General features: G+C 42.9%; 1 protein-coding gene across 2 annotated transcripts in view; it reads left to right on the top strand.

Moving 5' to 3' along the window:
• Positions 1 to 22,930, top strand: part of ITGA9 (integrin subunit alpha 9) — a 332,993-nt gene that overhangs the window by 199,927 nt on the left and 110,136 nt on the right. For both annotated transcript variants that reach the window (XM_006124025.4, XM_075921785.1), the window contains exon 18: positions 216 to 366. In XM_006124025.4, the coding sequence (XP_006124087.1) occupies positions 216 to 366 (151 nt within the window). The remainder of the gene's footprint in view (positions 1 to 215; positions 367 to 22,930) is intronic.

Here is a 22,930-nt window from a genome sequence, read left to right as displayed (position 1 = left end):
GGATCTCCACACCTGACCACGAGATAGACAGCGTCAGAGCCAGGATTAGCATGCGTACATTGCTGGCACTCAGTCCTAAACTGGTATTATTATGCACACATCTCATGTGTGATATACATTTTAATGTTGACCCTGGTCTTGTTAACAATTGAAGGTGGAAAAAAGAAAGTGAGCAAGTAGTAAGGACTAACCTGTGTGTTCTCTTCTGATTACAGTGTTGATGAGAAAACCCCCTATCTGGCGTTGGGAGCAGTAAAGAACATTTCACTTAATATTTCCATTTCTAATATTGGGGATGATGCTTATGATACCAATGTGTTCTTCAACTTTTCCAGAGAGCTCTTTTTTATCAAAATGTGGCAAAAGGTAAGAAAGAACAATCTCTTTGGGGGCAGAGTTTGTAATATTGCTGCTAACATACCTAATAAATATGGGGACAAACTGAGACCCACTGTTAAATGGCCACATGTCCAAGGAACTCTTTGAGGTTATTCCCAATGTTGATGATGGACTTTGTATTTCTATACATCATATTGGATGGATGTTTTGCTCGTGCTGAATGGGAATGAAAAAGAAAGGTGATGGTTTAGAAAGAGACTGAGAAAAGAGGTTGGTTGTTTTGGAATTCATAGTAGAATGTAGAGGACTGAAAACTAAAAGAGTCTGAGCTTTGATTTCTTCATCTTTTAAATGTACCTCTTTCAAACTTCTGATGAAGCATAATCTGCTGTAGGGACTAAGTTCTTTAAAAAAAATAATCACTTTAATCTTGATTTAACATAGAGGTGTGCCAGAGATGGTTCTGAATGGCAGGAACACATGTTAAAGAAACAGTGAAGACCAGACGCTATAAAATATAAGGGGATTTTTATCGTTTGCTTTTCTCCCACATGGTTTTTGCAGTAGTTTCCTTTTTTGAAGGTTTGCTGCTATTGCTTGTTGGTCACATGATGCTAAGCTAACACAGAAGTTAAAGGCTACAGCACAGGTGGGGCAAAAATATATGGGTGAAATCCTGGCCCCACTGAAGTTATGGGTCTATATATTTTAAAGACTGATTGTTTTTGGTTATGAGAAAACTCTTCCTCTCTGGGGTGGGCATGAGGAGCTGGGGGAATACTTCTGATGGACAGTAATTCTTTTGGTCTTCAGTTTTGAGCATTACTTTTACAAACTTCCGAGCAATAGGTTTTTATTGCAATTCTCAGTGTCAAACAATGTACGTTACATGGCTGGTACAGCTCTGTGTTTAAACAAACCAAAATGAGAGCTGTCAGTACCCAGTGTTATGTTAATGGAAATTTTACATGTAGATTTCTAGGGACTGTTCTGACGGCCATTTGAGTACTTCCATTGACTTCAAGGGGAACAGAACTAGGACTCAACATATGTGTTTTGAATAGCTATATAGTTTCATTCTGTTGCAAGGGGTTGAGTATCTTTTATACATGAATTAATCAGAGTGCTAGAGGCACCTCATTGGTTCCTTTTGGCAAGTACTGTCTGAGAACGAGCTAACGACGATACATTCTTGCCAGGCATGCTCTAGCATGCACCTGTGTCTAACACAGTCCGGCGATAGATGTGAGGATGCATTTTCTGGAAGCAAATGAGAGACTGTTATGTGCCTGCACTTCCCTCTTACACCTCCTTTACCCCCATCTCAACAACTAACTACTTTGTAAAGAGACATTTAAAAAAATAGTGTGACAAGAGTGCTGTTGTGCTCTTTTACTCTATAGCGGTCTCTTTCACGCAGCTCTCTCATTAGGATAAAATATTCTGCCTTTGGCCTCATTGTTGATCCAGATGGGAAGTGGATTGTAACTGTACAGACACTGTATCAGTACCAATGTTACTTACTAACTTCTGTGGATATAATTTGTCTGAAATAGCCTTAATCAGAAATTCCATTATCCACTCCTATCTTCAGACATCTGTACTCAGTACACAATGTAATACTTTTTAAAAAAAATACATATTTTTTTCCTGGTTGAAAATAGCTCAGGCAAAAATCCAGACATAAAATCCCAAATAAAAATGATGACTCACAAGAATCCCTCTAGTGGAGCAGTTTCTGAGTGAAAGAGTCTATTGTTGCACAGAAACCTTTAATGAATATCACCCACTTGGAGAGGGACCAACTACATGATATTTTCTCTCAGGAGAGGGGAACATTAGAATACATGCCTAGCATGATGGGCTTTAATAATCTGCCTCTGATATTCCTCTTGATGTACTGTAAGTGTCTTTCCAGTTGATTTTCAGTGTGTCTCCAGAGTAATGCCTTATAGATGAACTTGCATATGGTGGTTATAACTACAAGTGAGAGGACAACAGTTTGAGTATTTTAAAAAAGCCTTTGTTTTGGGGCGGGGGGGTGGAACCAAATGCAGTGTATAAGGGACATTGAAACAGAATGCCTAGGATTTTGGCTTAAGGAAAATGTTGACCCAACTCTCTACTTATTAAAGTAACATTTACGTAAACCATGTGTTACTGTTGCTGCCTTTCTTTTTCTTGTGGAATCTGAGGATGCATGAACTGTGACAGTGACATTATTTGGCAGAGGTACTGATGCTTCTCATGCTATGGAAAAGGGTGCACTGACTGATATTTTAAAAAACCTCATTTATTCCCCTGTTGGCTTTTTCCTTTTGTTCTGCTTGTGTGCTATGGAGGAAAGTCCAAAGTTTTCTTTCCATAGACTCTGAGAGTTGGTCCTTTTAATTGGGAGACATGTTAAGCATATATTACTATAAGGGGTGGCTTTTCAAACCTGGACACTTACTTATTATTTTACTGCATCTCAAACCCCTTGCTTCTCACAGTTATTAAACAGACTCAGCTCTGACTGTCAGCATTGCTGATCACCTACACACACTTTTTTAAATATGAAAAATGTTCAAACATAGACTACAGCATGAAAAACAAATACAAATATGAAATGGCATAGATATTATTGAATTGCTAATAACTGAGTTTTTTATATATGCATTTTAAAATTAATCTGTTAAGTATGTCTGTTACTTCTCATGATAAATCTCTGGTTTCAGTTGCTTATAGTTATGCTCAATTTTGGACTGCTGTGTGGAATTTGCCCGAAGCTGGGAGCAAACCTGACAGGTGGGAAACAACTCCAGTTGCCAGCAAGGTTTGTTTCTTGCTCAGGGCAAGCTCCATTTGCACTGAAATTTTTCATTACATTTGTCTTTCTCAAACTGAATATTTTTGGAAAATTGCAGCTGAAAAGGCCTTAGCCATCTAATCTGGGAACTGGGCTCTTCACCACTATGCTGAGTTACATTGGCAGGACAATGCCCATGTACCCCTGTTCTGAGGATAATTAGCACTTCAATCTACATGACTGTCCAACCATTAAAAAGAAACTGTAATTCTGAATTATTAAACTGGGATGTTCAATTTAAGTGGTTTTGGTTGGTTGGATTTTCATGTATTTTTGTGTGTCTGTTTTAAAGTTTGACATAAAAGTTAGGTAGGTTTCAAAGACAAAACACCCACCCCCTAACTACCTCTGGCCATGGAGCAGTGAAATGCATACACAGGGTTTGGGATGCAGTTTGCAAACTTCCCATCTGCCTCCCTAGGGACCCCTTAGCTGTGCCCCTGCCACAGTCCAGGAGGCAGGGATAAGGGATTCCTGGGAGGCGGGGGAGAGTTTGGGGGCTGGCTCCCATTCACCATCATCATAGTGCTTGTTGCCTGAGCATCTCTGCACATGAAGCCCAGAGGAGGGCAGGGGGGGCCGTGAGTAAGGAAAAGAGAGCAGAGCGTAACCCAGCAACTGCAGTGTACAAATTGGGATTGGCAGAGCTCTCTGTTCCGTAGGGTTGGGGGAGAGGATGATCCTCAGCATGCTGGCAAGTGAGAGCTGCCTTCCACCTGTCAAGTTTCCTCCCTGATCAAAGCGAACATCACACAGCGGCAAGGAGGAACATGTGTAGCCAGGCAGTAATGGTGCTTCTGGCCACTACACTGGTGCCTGCAGCACTGCTCCTCTGCCGCTAGGAACTCTGGGAGACATCTGGAGGGCTTCCAGGACCCGAGTCAAGCTGGGGCCACATGCACACAGGACAGCAGCATGGCTCGAATCCACCAGTCCTGAAGGGTCCTAGGACCCTAACTCTAAGGTAGGTTAGCACATTTAGTGTATGGATACATGGGGTGCTAGACTTTGGGTTGGGCTCAAGCTCAGGTTTAAATTGCAGTGCAGACATCCACTATGAGGCAGACCCCTGGCATATACAATTTCAGTCCAAACAAAGTTTGGCAAAATTATAAGCAACTGAAAACTGGGTCTTAGGATGAGAAATGGCAGGCAACCATAATAATAGTTGGAGCTTCCAACCCCACCTATAATAAAATTTCAGAGGCAAGTGATCATTTAGCAATAGCCCTTTCATAAATTCCAAAAGATGAAATTGTCACTCATAATAATACTTAATGGGTTTACAGCACTTTTTATCCAGGATCTCAAGCTTATATAGAAATATATTATTATTTACACAGCTCCACAAGGCTGCATAGCATCACTCTTCATAGGCAATGACTTCCTTGCCCCAAGGTGGTTAACTGTCTAAAGACTAGATTGAGTCTTTGCTCCTAAATCCTGAGTAAGGTGTGAAGAAACAGCTGTGACCATGCAGACACACCTGTGCAATGCAATGGTGACTGACCCTTATTATTCATTTGCATTACAGTGGAACCTGAAGGCCTTACCTGAAACCCAGGTCTGCCTTATCCTGGGCAGTTCCTGTCTGGAAGAATAACAATCTAAATAGAGAATACATAGGGTGGGGGAAAGGAAGTATGATTATCCCTGTGATATCTGTGCTAGTACCGTGGGAATTTAACTCACATTTCCCAAGTCCTATTTGAGTGCCTTGACCGCAAGACTAGACTTCTTTTCCTCCAGCATCTGTCTATTTCATCTATTTGTCTCCTCTTCTTTTTCTTACAGTGCCCTCTTCGCCTACAGATAAGTTGTTTGCTGCAGTCCTTTACTAGATACAGTTTACTTCCTACCTTGAGTCAGCTAGATTATACACTTCCATAGCATCTTTCCTCCAAGTGTGTGGAAGCACATTAACTAAATAAACTTATAAACACTTATAAACTTATTTTACAGATGAGATGACTGAGGCCCAGAAGCGTTAAGAACTTGTTCAAAGCTACTTTAATGTGTAAGAGATTGAACCAGGCATAGAGTTCAAGAACCCAGGCTCTTTGATGCATGAGACCATACACATTTATATGTGTGACTGAGTGGGAGAGAGCATGTTTTCACATTGATGAATAAATCTTATGTATTAAAATGCGTCAAGTGCCAACAAAATGATTCAGAGAGAGGATAACATTTTTTGTCTTCATAAAAATACACACCTTATTATGAACTAACGTCCCACTTCCATAAAACTCAGAGTAAGGACTTAGAAGATCTATATTTTATTATCCAGTGCTCTTAATTAGGCTTCAGATAAAACATTAATTCAGAGGCTGAAAAATCCCCTTATCAGTGGTGATCAGAAAGCGTGCCCTGGTGCATGTGTGTATGTATGCAGAACCATCAATTTCTACATAAGTGAACTGATGCAGTGTACTCCTAGGCTATGTCTAGACTACATGGCTTCGTCGACGGAGCTATGTAAAATAGTTTATTTGGCATAGTCAAAGAAGCGGAGATTTAAATAATCCCCACTCCATTAAAATAAAATTGGCCGCCACACTGTGCCGACGATCAGCTGATCTGGCACGGCGCGGTAGTCTAGACGCGGCGCGGTTGACAAAGGAAGCCTTTGTCAACCGCTCCGGTATGCCTCGTGACGTAGCCCTAGAATCCTTCCACAAGAGGAGGTTTAGCAGCAGCATGCATTTCCCTGGCCATTCCTCAACTGAGGTTGAAAATGTTTACCTGCTGATGTTGATAGGATAAAAGTGTTTTCAACAAAGGTACAGTAAGAATGATAGAATCCTGATACAACAGGCCCTACTTTCTCTAGCAGTGTTGGAGACAAAAGTTAATAGTGCTGCTACAAAAGTTACAATGCTTCATTCTTACATCGGACTTTTCATCCCCAAATCTCAGCATTTTACAATGGGAGGTAGGAATCCAGAAGCCTAATCAATTTGCATTATTAGATGTGGGGAGAAAAGGTCAGGGGAAGCCCATTGCTGACAATCATTTCCCTCTAGGGATCATTTTTTAATTTTAGGCAGATCCTGGAGGTCTGTAGTTAGCCACCTCAAATGCATCTGTTGCTTCTCATAGGTTTCCCAAGCAACCGCTGAGTGAAATCAACAAACATCTGGTCTTGAGCAGAGCGAATATATTGTGAACAATTTATTTGAGAAGTTTAGCTTGTTTTTTTCACAAGAAGACCATGATTTCCTCAGTTTTCATCATTATTCATATTCATTTAGTGAATAGTTTACTGGGTTCTTTTACACTGATTGTGAATATTCTAAATTCAAGTCATGTTTCTTAGTTCTGATTGGTCAGATAAGTTATATGGCATTATTTCTGTTTCCTGGTTAGCTAACAGTTCAAATACTTTTGGTGTGAATACTGAAATTCTTTCTCTATGAACATTAGTGATAGTAAATTTGATTGCTCACTGATGTATGAAAAGGGGAGTAGAAAATGTTAACTCGAATCATTTCAGTATTAGTGGAAATGTTCTTGTGTTATTTTCACAGGTTTACTCTGGTCTGTTTCATTGTTATTATTCACACTATGGGTATGTCTACACAGCAACATTATTTCAAAATAACGTAATCCGCATCTACACAGCAGGCAGTTATTTTGAAATAATATCGAAATACTGTCAGGCTGGAGGACTTCTTACTCCAACTCCTGTAACCCTCATTGTACGAGGAGTAAGGGAAGTTGGAGGAAGAATGCTCTGTTTTGAAATAAGTGCTGTGTAGACACTCCCAATTTTGCAATAAGCTATTTCAAAATAAGATTTGACAATTGACATAACTCAATTAGTATGGCTTATTTTGAGTTAAGCCCTGTTGTGTAGACACATGCTATGTAGGCAGCAGTAAACTGTTTGGGAAATGCTGGGAAGAAAAAGCAAATAATGAGAACTATTAATAGGGGAGGAGGCATGAAAAGGGGAGATTGGGATGAAGGAAAGTGGGGGGCATAATTTGGAGGGAAGAAAAGAGATAAAGCCTTTTCTTTAGCAATAGCCAGAGAACAGTCTGGAGGGGCCTCAAATTTATCATGTAAGGCCAAAGGCCTAAAAGAAAGGTGGACTATCCCTTGTTTAAAGACTCAATCACACAACCGTTGGTTGTAAAATGCAAATCTCTAGTCTGTTTTAACACTTTAAGCCATCAGGGACAGGTGCCAACTTTCATTTTTCCAGGTGGGTGCTCAGCCCCATCCCTCCTCCACTCCTCCTAAGTACACTCTAGCTCTTCCTGCCCCCCACTTCACCCTCCCCCGGTGACTCCCACCTGCTGAACAGCTGGTGGGTGCTGAGCACTCTATACTTTTTTCTGTGGGTGTTCTGTCCCCAGAGCATCCACAGAGTAGCCTCCTATGCCACCAGGTTTAGTTCTATAAATTCTTTTCTTTTAAACCCTCACTTGTCATTTACATCTTATTTCTAGTCAGTAGCACCTAATGTATACACAAATAGTAGATCTCTGCCATGAGAAAAGCTCTCTGTAGTCCTAATTATAAATATCCTCTTAAAAACAGTTTAATAAATGTTATAATGTAAAGGGTTTTTTTTTTTTTTACTCTTTATAGCTGAGTTTAACTTGAAAGTTAAATCCCACTTTAGTGGAGATTTAAGTGGGGCATAGGCTACTACTTAATGGCTCCCTACACAAAAGTAAATTTCATCTATATGCTTTTTCCCCATTACTTTTAGAAGAATTTTTTTCTCCCGTTGGTCAGTGCTGACATGTAACATAAAAACCAGTTCCATAGCCACCGAAGAGAGTAGATCTCACTGTATTATAGGCTTGTTGCACTTGATCATGGTTTCCTTTATTTAGTCAGCCTTCAGGGAACACTCTGCCCTGTTTTTATGGAAAGCAATTTACTCCCGTTTCTTCTAATTCTTCTTTTTGCATTGATTAAACAATATTTGTGTAGGTCTCTTCTCCGAATACCAGATTCATTAAGCACCTTGTAAATAGCATAGGTTCAGCATGGGCAGCTTAGATAGCTCTATAGTTATATATTTGATGTCTTGATATTTAATAATAGGCCTGTAGAGACATAGCAATGGTTACCAAGTGAGAGGAAGAACTAAGATCATTACAGCTTTTTTTTGTGAGCAAATATAAATTTACTTTTCAAAATGCTTAAGTAGTATTTCCCAATCCCCCTGCCACTTTCCACAGTAAACCTAAATTCATGGTTCTACTCTCAACTGTCCCTGCTTTTAAGATTGGGGGTTAGTAATAAGTTAGTAGCATTCAGAGTGACAAATATTTAGTAGCAAAACATGTCCCTTGTCTCTTTTAGGAGTGCGGTTTAAATGCCAAACTAAACCCAGTTTACTGACCTTTGTAGAGGCCATTAAGTAACAGCTTTCAATGGGTTATTCTTTATGGCACGAGTTGGTTCTTCGCTTGTTTTACTTGTAACTTGAATCTAGAAGTTTATCAGCCTTTGCTCCAAAAGGTCAGTTCCATTCTCTTCGGAGTTTCTTTTGCTCATTTTTAAGACCGGCAGCTCGAGATGGTGCCAGGAGATAAATGGCATCCTGAACTAAAATTCCAATGGAATTGTAACCTTATATTTGTTTAAGTGGTGCTTACCCTATGGCACGTTGTATATCATGGCTCTATGGCAGGAACTGATGGTAATTGTTTGCTTTCATCTACTTGCTCACATATCTCCTGTGGTGTTAATAGGATCTATAAATAAAACTGAATCCCACTCCTTTAATTTTTTTTATTAACATAGGGCATGCTCCTATAATCCTTTTGAACGCAAAACTCCAAAGTCAATGAGTGTTTTATCTGTATAAGGGCTGAAGAATGTTCTGAATATTGAAAAGATCTTTTGTAAATGTATAGTTAGAGTTTGAGAAAGAAAATTTAGACCATCTAGTCTGACTTTGTGTATATTACCAGCCCTTAAATGTCACCTAATTACCCCTCTATTGATCCCAATAGAGAGCTTTGAGCTGCAAGAAAAAGAAAGGGCGAGCGTTATTCAGAATCCTTCAGGGGGTAGCCGACTTAGTCTGTACAGGATAAGCTTAAAAAACAACAAATGGTCTGGTAGTACTTTAAAGACTAACAAAACATGTAGATGGTATCATGAGTTTTCGTGGGCACAGCCTGTGAGTGATATGTTTTCCTTTTGTTTTATTCCGGTGCCCAAAGGCATGCAGCCTTGAACTTCTTCACTAGTAAAAATTAGGAGTCTCATGGCACCATAGAGACTAATAAGCTTATTAGAACAGAAGCTTTTGTGGGTAAAACGTACTTTATCAGATGAATTGGAGTGGAAGTTACAGCAGAAAATTGACAAGAATTTCAAAACCTGACTACAAAGGCAGACAGCTGAACTGCAGTTCATTTGCAAATTTGACACTCTTAACTTAGAACTGAATAAAAATCTGAACTGGTTAATGCATTACAAAAGGCAATTTCCCCTCTCTGTATATTCACATCTTCACATCAAATGCTCTGAATGAGCCACTTCCACCCTGACTTGATTAGCCTCATTAGCACAAGCAACTTCTTTCTCATATATATCCCTGGAGCTGAAACTTCCCTTCCAATTCATCTGATAAAATAGGTTTTACCCACAAAAGGTTATGCCCTAATAAATCTGTTAGTCTCTAGGTGTATGTTTAGACTACATGCCTCTGTCGGCAGAGGCATGTAAAATAGGCTATCCGACATAGTCCATGAAGCGGGGATTTAAATATCCCTGGCTTCATTAAAATAAAAATGGCCATCGCGCTGTGCCAGCTCAGCTGATTGTCGGCACAGCGCAGCAGTCAAGACGTGGATCCGTTGACAGGTGAAGCCTTTGTCGACCACTCCCTTATGCCTCGTGAAACGAGGTTTACAGGAGCGGTCGACAAAGGCTTCCCTGGTCGACCGATCTGCGTCTTGACTGCTGCGCTGTGCCGACAATCAGCTGAGCCGGCACAGCGCAGCGGCCATTTTTATTTGAATGAAGCCAGGGATATTTAAATCCCCGCTTCATGGACTATGTCGGGAAGCCTATTTTACATGCCTCTGCCGACAGAGGCATGTAGTCTAGACATACCCTAAGGTGCTACAGGACTCCTCACTGTTTTTGAAGACACAGACTAACACTGCTCCCCCTCTGAGACTTCTTGACTAATGCCAGCTTGAAAAATTATACGGCCGTCCTTTCTTTCTCTTTCTCTTTCTCTTTCTCTTTCTCTTTCTCTTTTTCTCTTTCTCTTTCTCTTTCTCTTTCTCTTTCTCTTTCTCTTTTCCTTCCTTCCTTCCTTCCTTCCTTCCTTCCTTCCTTCCTTCCTTCCTTCCCACTCTCCTCCCAAATGAAATGCTCTCAAAGGTGCCTTCATTTTGCTTGGAAATTAAGTAATGCTCAGCTCTTCCTCCTCTATCTGCAGTAACATTTCATCTTCAGAAGGGGTTCAAACAGGATCAGTATAAATTAATGTTATCGGAGCTATGTATGCTTATCACTGACATAAACAAGGTTTCTGACAGCCTGACAATACTGTATAAGGTTGATCATCTGTTCTTGTAGCACAGGAAAAAGCGCAGGTGGGAGAAAACACTTCTGTGGCATTTCATAGCATGTGTCTACACAGCACCCTAAACTCAAATGCTAGGCAAATTGTGTATCTTATTTTGAATCTATTTCAAAATAGCTTATTTTGAAATTTGGTACATCTACACAGTGCCAATTTTGACATAACGTGCTATTTCGAGCCATCCTTAAGCCCTCGTGCAATGAAGTTTACTGGGATGGTGAAATCGTGTACCTGTTATTTTGAAAAATATTTTAAATAACGGACAGCTTGTGTAGACACAGGGTAGCTATTTTGGGATACTTCTGATGTCCTGAAATGGCCGTGCAGTATAAACATACCTATAATGAATGGAGAAGGAGAGAATACTTATGAAAGTTTCAAAACATAATTCCATTCAAATGGGCCATTAAGGTTTTTTTTTTCCAGTGTTTGATCATGAATTGATAGTTGTGAGTAGGTGACATTTTCATAGCAATGTCCTCAAAACCATAACAACCAAGCTGTGTGAGATTTTAAATCAGGTTGATTCCTGGTCCACAGGAGTTTTGAGAGCAGCCTTATGGCAGAGGGGGGAGGAGGGGCCTGGCGTGTCCAGGAAACACGTGTGTAAGTTCTGACTATAACCATGTGCTGAAGAGAAGTTCAATAATTTCCACTAAGCAGGGGGAAAAGAGAGCCTGTGCTACAAAGCTGCTCCATAAAACAAGGCAACACCTCTTAAAAACAAAGCCTTACAAGTGAACTGCTAAGCTTTTATTTTAAAAAAACCCCCAAACCTGTTTCAAGATCCGAATTCAATAAGTAATAGATTATATATATTTAAACTTCAGCGGTACCATTAGTTTATGCAGTTTGCATTACATACTGTTCTCTCTCTTTTCAGCGTTTTAGGGATTGGCCATGTCCTTAGTTGTTGCTGTGCAAAACCTGTTGACGTGCTTTGAATTCAGGATTCCATAGATGGAGGAGCTGAAGTAAATGAATATGGCTTTAAAAGGCATTTTCTTGGAGACTGACAGTGGGCTTGGAGGGACTTATGGCTCTAGGTTGACTTAAAATTCATGAATCCCCAGGAGATGCCCTATGCCAAAGTCGTTATTACTTTTGTAAACTAAATATTATTTTTTATACTTTAAAATTACCTTTGGGGCTTTTTTCTGGCTATTTTCTATCATATTTTCTGCGTCCAGTTAATCTTTTAAAAGGTATTCAGTTGTTGGGTTTTCTATTAAATTGTTGTGCAGTACATGTAAGAACTTATACTGTGTTTCCATATGGTATTTAATATCTTCCTTATAAAATTAGGCAGCACTGAATTGCAGTATTTAAATCAGGCTTGAATACAATATTGTAAGTGTTCATAAATCATTCTTGCTTATCTTACAGTTATCTTTGGTTATCTTACAGTATGAAAGCCGAGTGGAAATTAACATTTATTGTGATTCCTTTATGAAACTAATATTGATTCTGATGTTTCATTTCTGTCATTTTTTTTTATTTTTATTTTGCTTTAAAAAAATAGTTTTGTGGTGGCCGCTCCTTGTTTCTTTTGTCCAGGTGCCTTAGTCTTTCAGTAAGTGAGGGAGGGGAACCCGAGCCCTCTCACTTTACTAGGAGCTCTGTATGAGATGACCTCTATACTCCAAACAGGGAATATAAGACCATGTCTGAATGGACAAGCTTACAGCAGCACAGTTGTACTGTTACTACCGTGCCGCTGTAAGAATGCTCATGTAGCTGCATTATGTCGACAGGGGAGAGCTCTCTTGTTGTCATAACAACACCAGTTTAACACGTAATGGTAGGAATGTTGGCAGAAGAGCACCTCGCAACAGCATAGCACTGTGCACATGAGCACTTACTCTGCCAAAACTTACGTCACTGCGGGAGCGGTATTTTTTTCACATCCTAAGCAACAATAGTTTTGCTGACTTATGCGCTAAAGTGTTGATATGTGTCTAAATCCACTGCTCTGGGCTAAATTCACTGAGTGGCATGGTCCCACGTTCCTTCAGGCAGGAGAGCCATAAGTTTGGCGAAGCTGAACCCTACAATGTCTCTGGCCTGCAGTCACCCAGAGTTTGTCTACACTATGCAGACGATCGATGTTGCCACAGTCTGTCTTCTGGGGTTTGAATTACCGGGTCTAGCAAAGACCCACTAATTTGAATTGAGAGGGCACTCCCGTCGGCACCAGTAGTCCTTAAGCCAACCTCCCGCTGTGTGGATGGCACAAAAATATTATTGAAGATAAGTCGACTCCAGTTACGTAAATAATGTAGCTGGAGCTTTCCTGTAGACCAGGCCCCAGTTACCTTAGGTACCAGAGGCTCCAAGGTCTCCTCCAAAGTCTCCATTGGCTGGGAGATAGAACGTACTCGTTAGTGGTTTCATTGGCTGGCAGGGTAGTGATCCTTCCCTCCAGGTTGAACGGTAGCTAGCTCCTGCCAATTTGCCAGTCACTTCCTTTCTTTTCTGACCCTTCCAAGCATGGCATTGGCTACAAATATAACAGGGAGGGGCTAGCAAGGCCCAAACGTTCGGCTTAACTGTTCTGTACAAAGCAGGTAGTTTCTCCACTTTATCCTGTGGTTGGGTTATTTTAATTATGATTACAAAACATACCAGAAACCATCAGTCCTCAAAGTTGAAGGACGCAATATAGTTTTTAGGATCCTGGGAGAGGGAATTTAGTCATGCATGATTTCTCTGTACAAAGCTATCAATTTAATGTGATGCTATGTTAATGGTACTATCATTCATATTTTATTTGAATTGTAATAGTACAAAAATAATCCTTTCTGAATGGGACATACCAACATATAATTCTGGGCATGTCTTTTTGGACCCACAAAGCATGATTTCCTGTCTGGATATTCTTATTCCTGCCTGTCAGGCATTTTGCTCTATGAAATCCGTAGTTTAGCAGATTTGTAAGTTATTAAGTTCAACAGTGGCCTCAGACATACCCAGCAGCCTGATTGCCTTGGATTCATGTGTGCCGCCTCTTATTTTTCTGTAAGATTTTCAAAGTTTCTTTTATTTATGAATAAATATAGCATTTTTGGAGAAAGGAAACTCTCTTTCTCTGTCATTTTCCTCCTTTCTTTCGTGATTTCACCACGTTTTGGTATGCAGAGAAGCATGCAGGGCCTAGCTGGGGGCATGGAAGCGGCATACCATTGACTTCGACGCCATGTGAGAAAAAAAGATATGAAAATGATGGAGTTTAATATATGACATGGACTAGTCCAGAGCTAGAGATTCACATTTCTGTATTGACCTACACAATTAGTCAAGAAGACCTTTCTGCAGAGCCACAGAAGGGGTAGCTCCAGGAGCCTGCTCAAGCCGGGACTGAGCAGTCCTGCCTCATTCTGGCTCCAGGAGCCACCTGTGCTGCAGTTCTGTATTTTGGGCTCTTACTACATTTAAAATGCAGAGGTACAACATCCCCGACCAGCGTGAGCCGGGACTGCTTGGTCCTGACTCATGCTGAGTCCAGTAGCCTCTGTTCACGGCAGCCAGCCCTGTCCACCGCTAACATCCCGGGCTGCCGTGAACAGGGGCTGCTTGACAGCAGCAGCACCTGTCCATGGGTGGCGGTGGGGTGGGGCTGGGCTCAGCTCTCCATTGGGACTGCTGCAAACAGGGGCTGCTGCTACAACAGACTCTGCCCATGGCAAGCCCCAGCCCGCCACGGGTGGAAGCTGCTTTGCAACAGCCTCCCCTATCCCAGAGGGATGGGGGGAAGAGAGAGGGGAGGAGCAGGCAGCACCACAGAGCCAGTGCTGGGGGGAACTGTCTTTTAAGAACACCTGAGGAACCCCTCCCCCTCCCCCCCCACTTTGCCGGGTCGGTGATTTGTATGGCCGTGGTGCCCAGACTCCAGGAATATTCAGGGCCTGGCAGGGCCATCCTTAAGGTTTATAGTGCCTTATGAAGTGGGGTTAGAAGGGAGAAAGTGCTCCAGGAGGGAAGATTGCATTCAGGAATGTGGGGGCAGGAGCAGGACAGGGAGGCATGGGAACTGGGGGGGTGCTTTAGCATCCCCACATTTTATATGGAGTCTTGACTACAGTATGGTGCTTTGCCACTGGCCCCACACCTATCCCCAGACTCGGCCCCCAGGAGTGTCCAGGTCCTCCCTTTCCAGAGAGATGGCCCCATTCCTGGCACCAGCGAGGCTCTGAGGGATGGGGCTGGCTGCCAGAGCTAGCGCTGCCCATGCCTTGCTGCTCCATCCCAGCAGCAGTGGCCCTAAGCTTATGAAGCATGCAGCTATCTAGGGCACTGCTAAATTGGGGGCCCCAATTTACTGGTGCCCTACGCAGCTGCATATTCTGTGAATGCCTAAGGATGACCCTGGGGCCAAGGTTCCACCAGTGTTCAGAGCCGGGTCTGTCCCTTGGCCCTACCTGCTCACCCCACGTGTCTCTCCTGAAGCGTCCTTGCCTGCAGCAGGTGGCTGCCATGCTGCTTCACTCTGTACTTTCTCTCCACCACCTGCTGGTGCAGTGACCAGAACAGCTCCCTCTCAGAATTCCCTGCATGCTCTGAAACATCTGCTCTTGCAGCCCCTCTTGCTTGGAGTGAGACTATGCTGCCTGCTCTTCAGAGGCATTAAAAAGGGACAGAGTGGGCAAGTCAAGGTCTGAGCAAGAGGCAGAAATATACTGGCCTGGGGGATCAAGTGACTGTAGGTAGTGGCAGGCTAGAGGGGCTGGAGAAGGTTGGAGGTGAGGTGGGAGCCCTGAGGAGTAACATTTACTGTGGTGGGATGAGCCACTTGCTATGTTTGCAAAGACAGGGATGGGGCAGGGCAGAAGGGCTCTTTTATTTCCCCTTTCACAGCATGCAGCAGGACAGCTTACGCTTCCTGGCGCTGTGTTCTTAAAGGGGCACACAGCCCAATTCCTAAACTGTCAATGCCTAGACACCACAACTTCCTGAATATTCCTGGAGCCTGGGCATCACGGCCGTACAAATCACTGCTCAGGTGTGTGTGGGGGGGGTACTATGGAGTTCTCTGGGTGGAGTGGAGCTTGTGGCTCTCTTATACAACATGCTGAGGTAATAAACTTGCTCCAAACCCCCCATTCCAGCCCCCTCTTGTACCCCAACCCCCCTGCCCCAACCCAGAGCACACACCTAGCACCAAAACTCCCTCCCATAGCCTGCACCACTCCTCCTCCCAAACTCCCCCTCAGAGCCTTAAGGGTGTGTGTGTGTGGGGGGGGGGGGGGGATTTGGATCCATTCTGGACATCACCAAAAATTACACAAACCTGCCACCCCCGCAACTGCCTGGTTGTGCCTGAGCCAGCTGGAGTGCCCTCTCGCCCAACCTGGAGGAGGCCCAAGCCAGATGCCAGGTTTCTCCTTCCCAAACCTACCCACCCCAGGGAAAAGTGCATCTTCCCAGTGCTTTTGCTGTAGGTAGGTTCCAGGGCAGCTGAGGAGGCTGTGTGTGTTACTCAACTTTGTGGGCTCCTCAGTAATTTCTCTGGAGTCCAGATCAACCCAAGAAGCTTAAGACAGGTTGAACCTCTGTGGTCCAGGACTCTTTGGTCTAGCAACATCCAAGGGAGGGAAAGAGGGATGGATGGACAGATGGACCACAGATGTTGTGGGACTAGAGAGCCCCAGCAGCAGAAGTTGCTGGCAGCTTGGAGCAGGGCTAGGAGGGCATTGAATCCCGCAGGGCAGGGAAGCCAGCAGTGGGTAGATCTCGCAGGGCAGCAGAGCCCGCAGCTGGCAGAACCACTGGAGGCTACAGAAGGGCTGCTGTGAGGCTGACGGGGCTGCCGTGAATTTCAATGGGGCTGCCATAGCTGGTGGGGTGGGAGCTCCGGCAGGGCTGTTGCAGCTTGAAGAGCAGGAGGCTGGGGAGAGGAGCACAGGTAGCTGGGGAGAGGAACCCAGCTGGGAGCCTCCCTCCCAGACCTCCCTTGGTCTGGCAAACTCCCTTATGTATGGGATGTGTTAGGTCTCAAGGGTGCCAGACTAGAGAGGTCCAACCTGTAGCACATACAGCCTCCTCAGCCACCCCAGAACCTGCCTGGGGTATAATAAAGCAAAAACGTCACTGTCAGAGCCCACCACACGTGCAGGTAAAGACCTCTGAGGGCTGCCAATGTGAGCTCTGAAAAACAGTCTCTGGGAAGTTGCAGAAAATCAGAAGCATGGTTCAAGTGGTTCTAATCAAGAGTATGTTTTCTCATGTGGGCAGTTAATGGAGCCATTGGGAAAAGGATCTGGAAAGCCTGCTGACGACTGAGGGAACTCCACACTTGAAACGCTGCAGCGGCACAGTCGCACCCGTGCATCTGCACTGCTGCAGTTCTTTGGTAAAGATACAACTATGCCACTGAAATAGGTTTTCCCATTGGCATAGAATAATGCACCTGTACGAGAGATAGTGGCTATGTTGATAAGAGAAACCCTCCTGTCAACAAACTGCTTTCTGAACTGGAGGTTAGGTTGGTATAATTATATCAGTCAGGGGTGTGGATTTTTCACACCGCTGAGCAACATAATTATAAGATTGTAATGTAGACTTGGCCTCAGATATGCAGCACATTTTCCCACCCTCTGCAGAGAGCTATGTCTGGCTCTTGAAGCTAGACCTCTTCTCATGTTCAGTTAGAAGGGGGTTTTGAACAGCTGAGAAGTATTTGATTAATGGTGAATAACTTCTACAAATAAATGAATCTTAAAATAGTTTTGTACAATATACGCTAATTTAACGAGGCCCTTCAGACATTTATCAAGCTTGATTGCATGAACTATTAATTTATTTTATTCTTGTAAAAGAATGTAGTAATAGAAACAGCACTAAGATTAGAGTTTGCATTCAGAATTATGGTACAGTCCCATACTTAGAGGGGAAAATTGTATTAAAGTGAATAGGTTTGGCCAAACATATAAATAGACTTAGTGTATGAGTTCCACTTTTGTCAAGAGTGAAATGTGCATATGCCTGACTTTTCCCATGGACCATAATATTGAGTAGCGGTTATAACCTGCATCCTACAAAGTATCTGCAGTACAGTGGCTGTTTTATGGCCATTTGCCGCGTGTGAGAGATATTAGTTTTGGCTCTAGGAAATGAGCTTTCTTTTGCTTGGCTGCTAGTACAGTCGCTTTTTTATTTGCCTCTCTAATGAATGGGGCTGTGTGTGCACGTGCACACGTGTATTTATGGAGCAAGAGGGTTGAATGAGTTGTAAAAAAAAAAAATAGAAACACAATAGGAAGAGAGGTACAATATAAAAACCTCCAACCCTGACTGACATGGAGCTAAAATTTCCTTGATGTCCTTAGCCATTCTCTCCACTGAAGGAAGATTATTCTCCTAACTGCTGTTTTCTTACATCAGAGTGAAAGGAGATCATTTTGTTGGTGATCTTTTGATGTATCTATTAATATTTTTTCATACAATTTAATTAGGTGACATAGGAGTAATGAAGGTAATTATGTATGAATTTCTTTGTGGTTCTGAGGCTTGCAGCAAGACTGATGCATGCACAATAGTGGTGACTGCAGTGCACATCACAGAAAGGACAGGCTAAGCTGGGTGTCATTAACAATAAATACCCTCCTACAGATTGGGTTATTAACTCCTGATGTAAAGAAAGCTTGTGTAAGATTGCTGGTAGCAGGGCAGAAGAATACAGAGAAGAGAGAATACAATTGGATTAACCCCAAAATAACTGTAAAAATATTATTCCATTGAAGTCAATAAGATACTTATGAATGCTCACCATCTCTGAAAATCAGATCAGTAATCTCTCCACGCACCTTAGATTCCTGATATAGGGAGAAAAATCTTAGTTCTTGAGATAATTTATAAGCCACTCAACCAATGATTGCTGTTTGAAATTAATCTTGATTTGTCATCGATATTTACCTAAAAACATGCATACCTATCTAATTTATGTTTGTAAGCCAAGATATTTAGATGTCAAAGTGACAGATGCTTTGGAAATACTCAGGATGAATAAATTGCTCAGGAAATACTTAGGATGGACACAATGTGACTATGCAGAGTGTACATCGTGTATGTGTAAGATTTAAATTCCATTTAGGAAGTCTCAGCATCTCATTTCAGTCATGAGGTTACTTTTCACCTCTTTCTCAGCTGTGAAGACTATCTAGCTCAAGACGATAAAGGTTATTTGATCATGATCATGAAGTAAGTCAGTGCCTTCATCTGTTAAAACCCAGGATACTGCTGGCTCCCTAACTCACATAGGGTACATCTGCACATCATGGCTGAAGTCAAATTAAGCTACACAGCTTCAGCTATGCCAATGGATTAGCATAAGTTGAAATAGCTTAATTTGGCTTTTGGCACAGTCTACACAGCAGGATGTAGAAGGAAGAACACTCTTCCTTTAACTTCCTTATTCCTCGTGAAATGAGGTCTACCATGAGTAGAAGTAAGAAGTCCTCCAGCTTGACATTATTTTGGAATAAAGGCTTGGAATAACATCCGTTATTCCAAAATAACACTGCTGCATAGATGTAACTCTAGAGAACAGCATGTACAAAACGATAATTAATAGGCCTTGAATGAAAATTGGTTTTATTTGTTCAGTAACTTCACATAGTGTTTGCATGTTAAGGGTTTTGAAATGCTGGATGCAAAGCACAATTCTGAACAATGGTCTTGTTTATTGTTTTGGCTTGCGTTCTATTTTTCATTGGGGTCCATTGTAGGGAATAAATACCATTCTGTGTCAAGAAGTACTTGCAACGTGCAAGAGATTTGTAAAGGGCTTTAGTGAAGTAATGAATGAGAGTGTTATAATGAATTAGCTTTATAAAGGACAAGTTAAAGATGTTCACAAAAAATCACTAGACCTTTTTTTAATAGGCTGATTATACAGCTTGCGAAAGATTTTTCTTCTAGTAGTGACACTCACGGATGGTATTTCACCATTCAACAAGTAAATAAAGCTTGTGAAACTGTCCTGTGTCATTATATCAGTTTTACATTGGTGGAAGGTGGAGTAACTCTCCTTTAAGTTTTCAGCAATTTCTTTTAGTGTTTTGAGTGAAACATGCATGCTCTACTAGCCCACACTGCTTTGTTACAAGCAAGGAGCTAAATAATCTGTGGTTTAATTGGTTCATTGAAGATGATATGGTAACACAGTGAACAATAAGTGCAACCTTAAAAAAGGAAGTACAACTTGAACTTATTTTTAATGATGTCATCCTGTTAACTTTTTTTATACCTTGGGATTCTTTTTTTTTTTAAGACAGCCAAAATGGATTTAAAAAAGAGAGAATAAAAATGAATCCAAGTGCAAGCAGTGCTTTCTGCCAGGACCTGCTTAAGAGAGTCTCTGTTAAAATACCATGAAGTTTAGCGGATTCCAGCTGAACCTTTCCTGTGAAGGGGAACAGTCTTTTTCCTTTTTTGGTAGAAAATGAGTGAACTGACATTTGTGCTGATGGTAATCTTAGTTCAACATTTCCCAGAGCTTTTCTCTCCATGATATAGGCAAATGGAACTCTAGAGGTAACCCCAGTGTGAGTGTTAAGTATAGTTAAATAATGATGAGTGAACATTGGAAGATTTTGGTTGTTTGGTTCAGATAAGTTCTTGGACATTCAGATGATTATTCTGACATTATCCAAAGCTTTGGACTTATCAAATTGGTCTAGAGATTGCATGAGAACAGGCTTCCTTTTTAAGTTTCCGGTGCTTCCTGTTTCCAGACAGGCAAGAGATATTTCTCATGCAAGCCTCTCTTGGGGTATGTCTACACTACAGACTAATTCGAACTAACTTAGTTCAAATTAGTTAATTTGAATTTAGCTAATTCGAATTAGCGCAGCTACACTTAAAAACTAGTTCGAATTAGCGTTTTGCTAATTTGAACTAGCATGTCCACACAGAGTGGACCCTGAACAGAGGTTAAGGATGTCCGGAAGCAGTGCCGGCAGAGCATCAGATGAGGACTTAGAGCGTGGAGCTGCTGTCTCAGGCTAGCTGAGGGCTGTGCTTAAAGGGACCCGACCCCCACCCCGGACAGACAGTTCTCAGGGTTCCCCGCTTGCAAAGCAGTCCTGGCTTGGAGTGCCCTGAGTGCCCACATGCGGAACATCACAGCACTCAGCCATCAGCCCGGCTGTACTTGCCACAGGCTGCCATCCGGGGGGAAGGTGGCAATCGGGGGGCTGCAGGAGAACTTCCACCCCGAGAAGCCCGCAGAGCCAACCCAGTCCTCCCCATCGGGGGTGCGTACCCCATTCCTCCCTCACCTCCTTCCACTTACCCTTCCCTAGCCCCCCTTCCTGATGTACAAAATAAAGAAAACGTGTTCAAAAATAGAATCTCTCTTTATTGAACAAAACTGGGGGAGACTGGGAAAAAGAGGTGGGAGAGGGGAAGAGAGAGGTTGGGAGAGGGGAGGGCAACTAAAATGATCAGGGGTTTGGAACAGGTCCCATATGAAGAGAGGCTAAAGAGACTGGGACTTTTCAGCTTAGAAAAGAGGAGACGGAGGGGGGATATGATAGAAGTCTATAAAAGCATGAGTGGGGTGCATCAAGAAAAGTTCTTCATTAGTTCCCATAATAGAAGGACTAGAGGACACCAAAGGAAAGGAATGGGTAGCAAGCTTCAAACTAGTAACAGAAAGTTCTTCACAAAGCAAAGAGTCAACCTGTGGAACTCCTTGCTGCAGGAGGCTGTGAAGGCTAGAACTAGAACAGAGTTTAAAGAGAAGTGAGATAAAGTGATGGAGGTTGGGTCCAAGGAGTGGTATTAGCCAGGGGGTAGGAATGGTGTCCCTGCCCAGAGTTTGTGGAAGGCTGGAGAGGGATGGCACGAGACAAATGGCTTGGTCACTGTCTTCGGTCCATCCCCTCCAAGGTCCCTGGGGTTGGCCACTGTCGGCAGAGAGGCTACTGGGCTAGATGGACCTTTGGTCTGACCCAGTACGGCCATTGTAAGCTCAGGGCTCAGGGTCGGGGGTCTCAGTGGACCACCTTGATTTTCATGCACACCTGCTCCTGTGTGGCCAGGCTGGCAGCTCTCCTGCCCTAGAGGGCCACTTTCCTGTGCCTAGTGCGGAGGTCGTGGACGAGGTCCACGATGTCCGCACTACACCAGGTGGGTGCCCACCTCTTGCGGTCCCGGGCAAGCTCCCGGGAGCCGCCAGCCTGGTCCCGGGAAGAGGGGGAAGGGCTGGGGGGCATTGAGCCGTGCCAGGTGCAGGGTCTGCTGGCTGGGTGCTGGCAGGCTTGCACCTGGCACGGGCACCGTAGCCAGCCCGTGCCCCTTTAAGCGGTCCGGGGCCGGAAGGGGGGCATACGAGTTTCCCTGGTGTTGGCCAGAGTGGCCACCAGGGAAAGCTGGGGAGGGCTAGCCTCCCACTAGTTCGAATTAAGGGGCTACACACCCCTTAATTTGAACTAGTAAGTTCGAACTAGGCTTAGTCCTCGTAGAATGAGGTTTACCTAGTTCGAACTAAGCGCTCCGCTAGTTCGAATTAACTTTGTAGTGTAGCCTTGTAGCTTTTGATTCCAGACCCAAGTGGAACTAGGAAGTGTTAGATGTTCAAGGAAATGAAGGAAGAGAAAAATTCATTGAACTTTTTGACCCCACTCCCACCACCAAAAAAAGTTTTGGTTTTGGTTTTGGTTCTGGTCAAGATTTAAATAACAATTCAAGAGTAGAACCTTATTCTGACTGGTTTGATTTCCTGTGTGTATATCCCATGCAGGGCTGGGCCACAATTTGGGCATTAGTGAGTAAACAAAATCATTTTCTATATCACTACCTCTTCTTCTGATTGTTGAACCAGTATTAAGGCAAATCAGGAGGTTAGGAACTGATTGGTTTGTGATCTCTGACACTGAACTCTGATACTGGCAGTGTTGCAAATTACGTCACTTTTCAAATTTAATAACTACCAGCCAGATGCCTTATAAATGCCAACTATCATTAAATGCTTTTTTTTTTTAATTACCCCCATATTGACTGGATACTTGTCACCTCAGGAAGAGAAGCGGAGATAAAATTTCTCAATGGCTTAAATGACTGCTTCTTGGAGCAGCTAGTGCAGGAACCCACAAGGGGAGAGGCAATTCTCGATTTAGTCCTGAGTGGAGTGCAGGATCAGGTCCAGGATATAACTGTTACCGGACCGC

This window comes from Pelodiscus sinensis, chromosome 2, assembly GCF_049634645.1.
Source record: "Pelodiscus sinensis isolate JC-2024 chromosome 2, ASM4963464v1, whole genome shotgun sequence".
NCBI classification, from domain to species: domain Eukaryota; kingdom Metazoa; phylum Chordata; order Testudines; family Trionychidae; genus Pelodiscus; species Pelodiscus sinensis.
The sequence above is the reverse complement of the archived record's forward strand: the minus strand, read 5'-3'. Positions and strand labels throughout refer to the sequence as shown.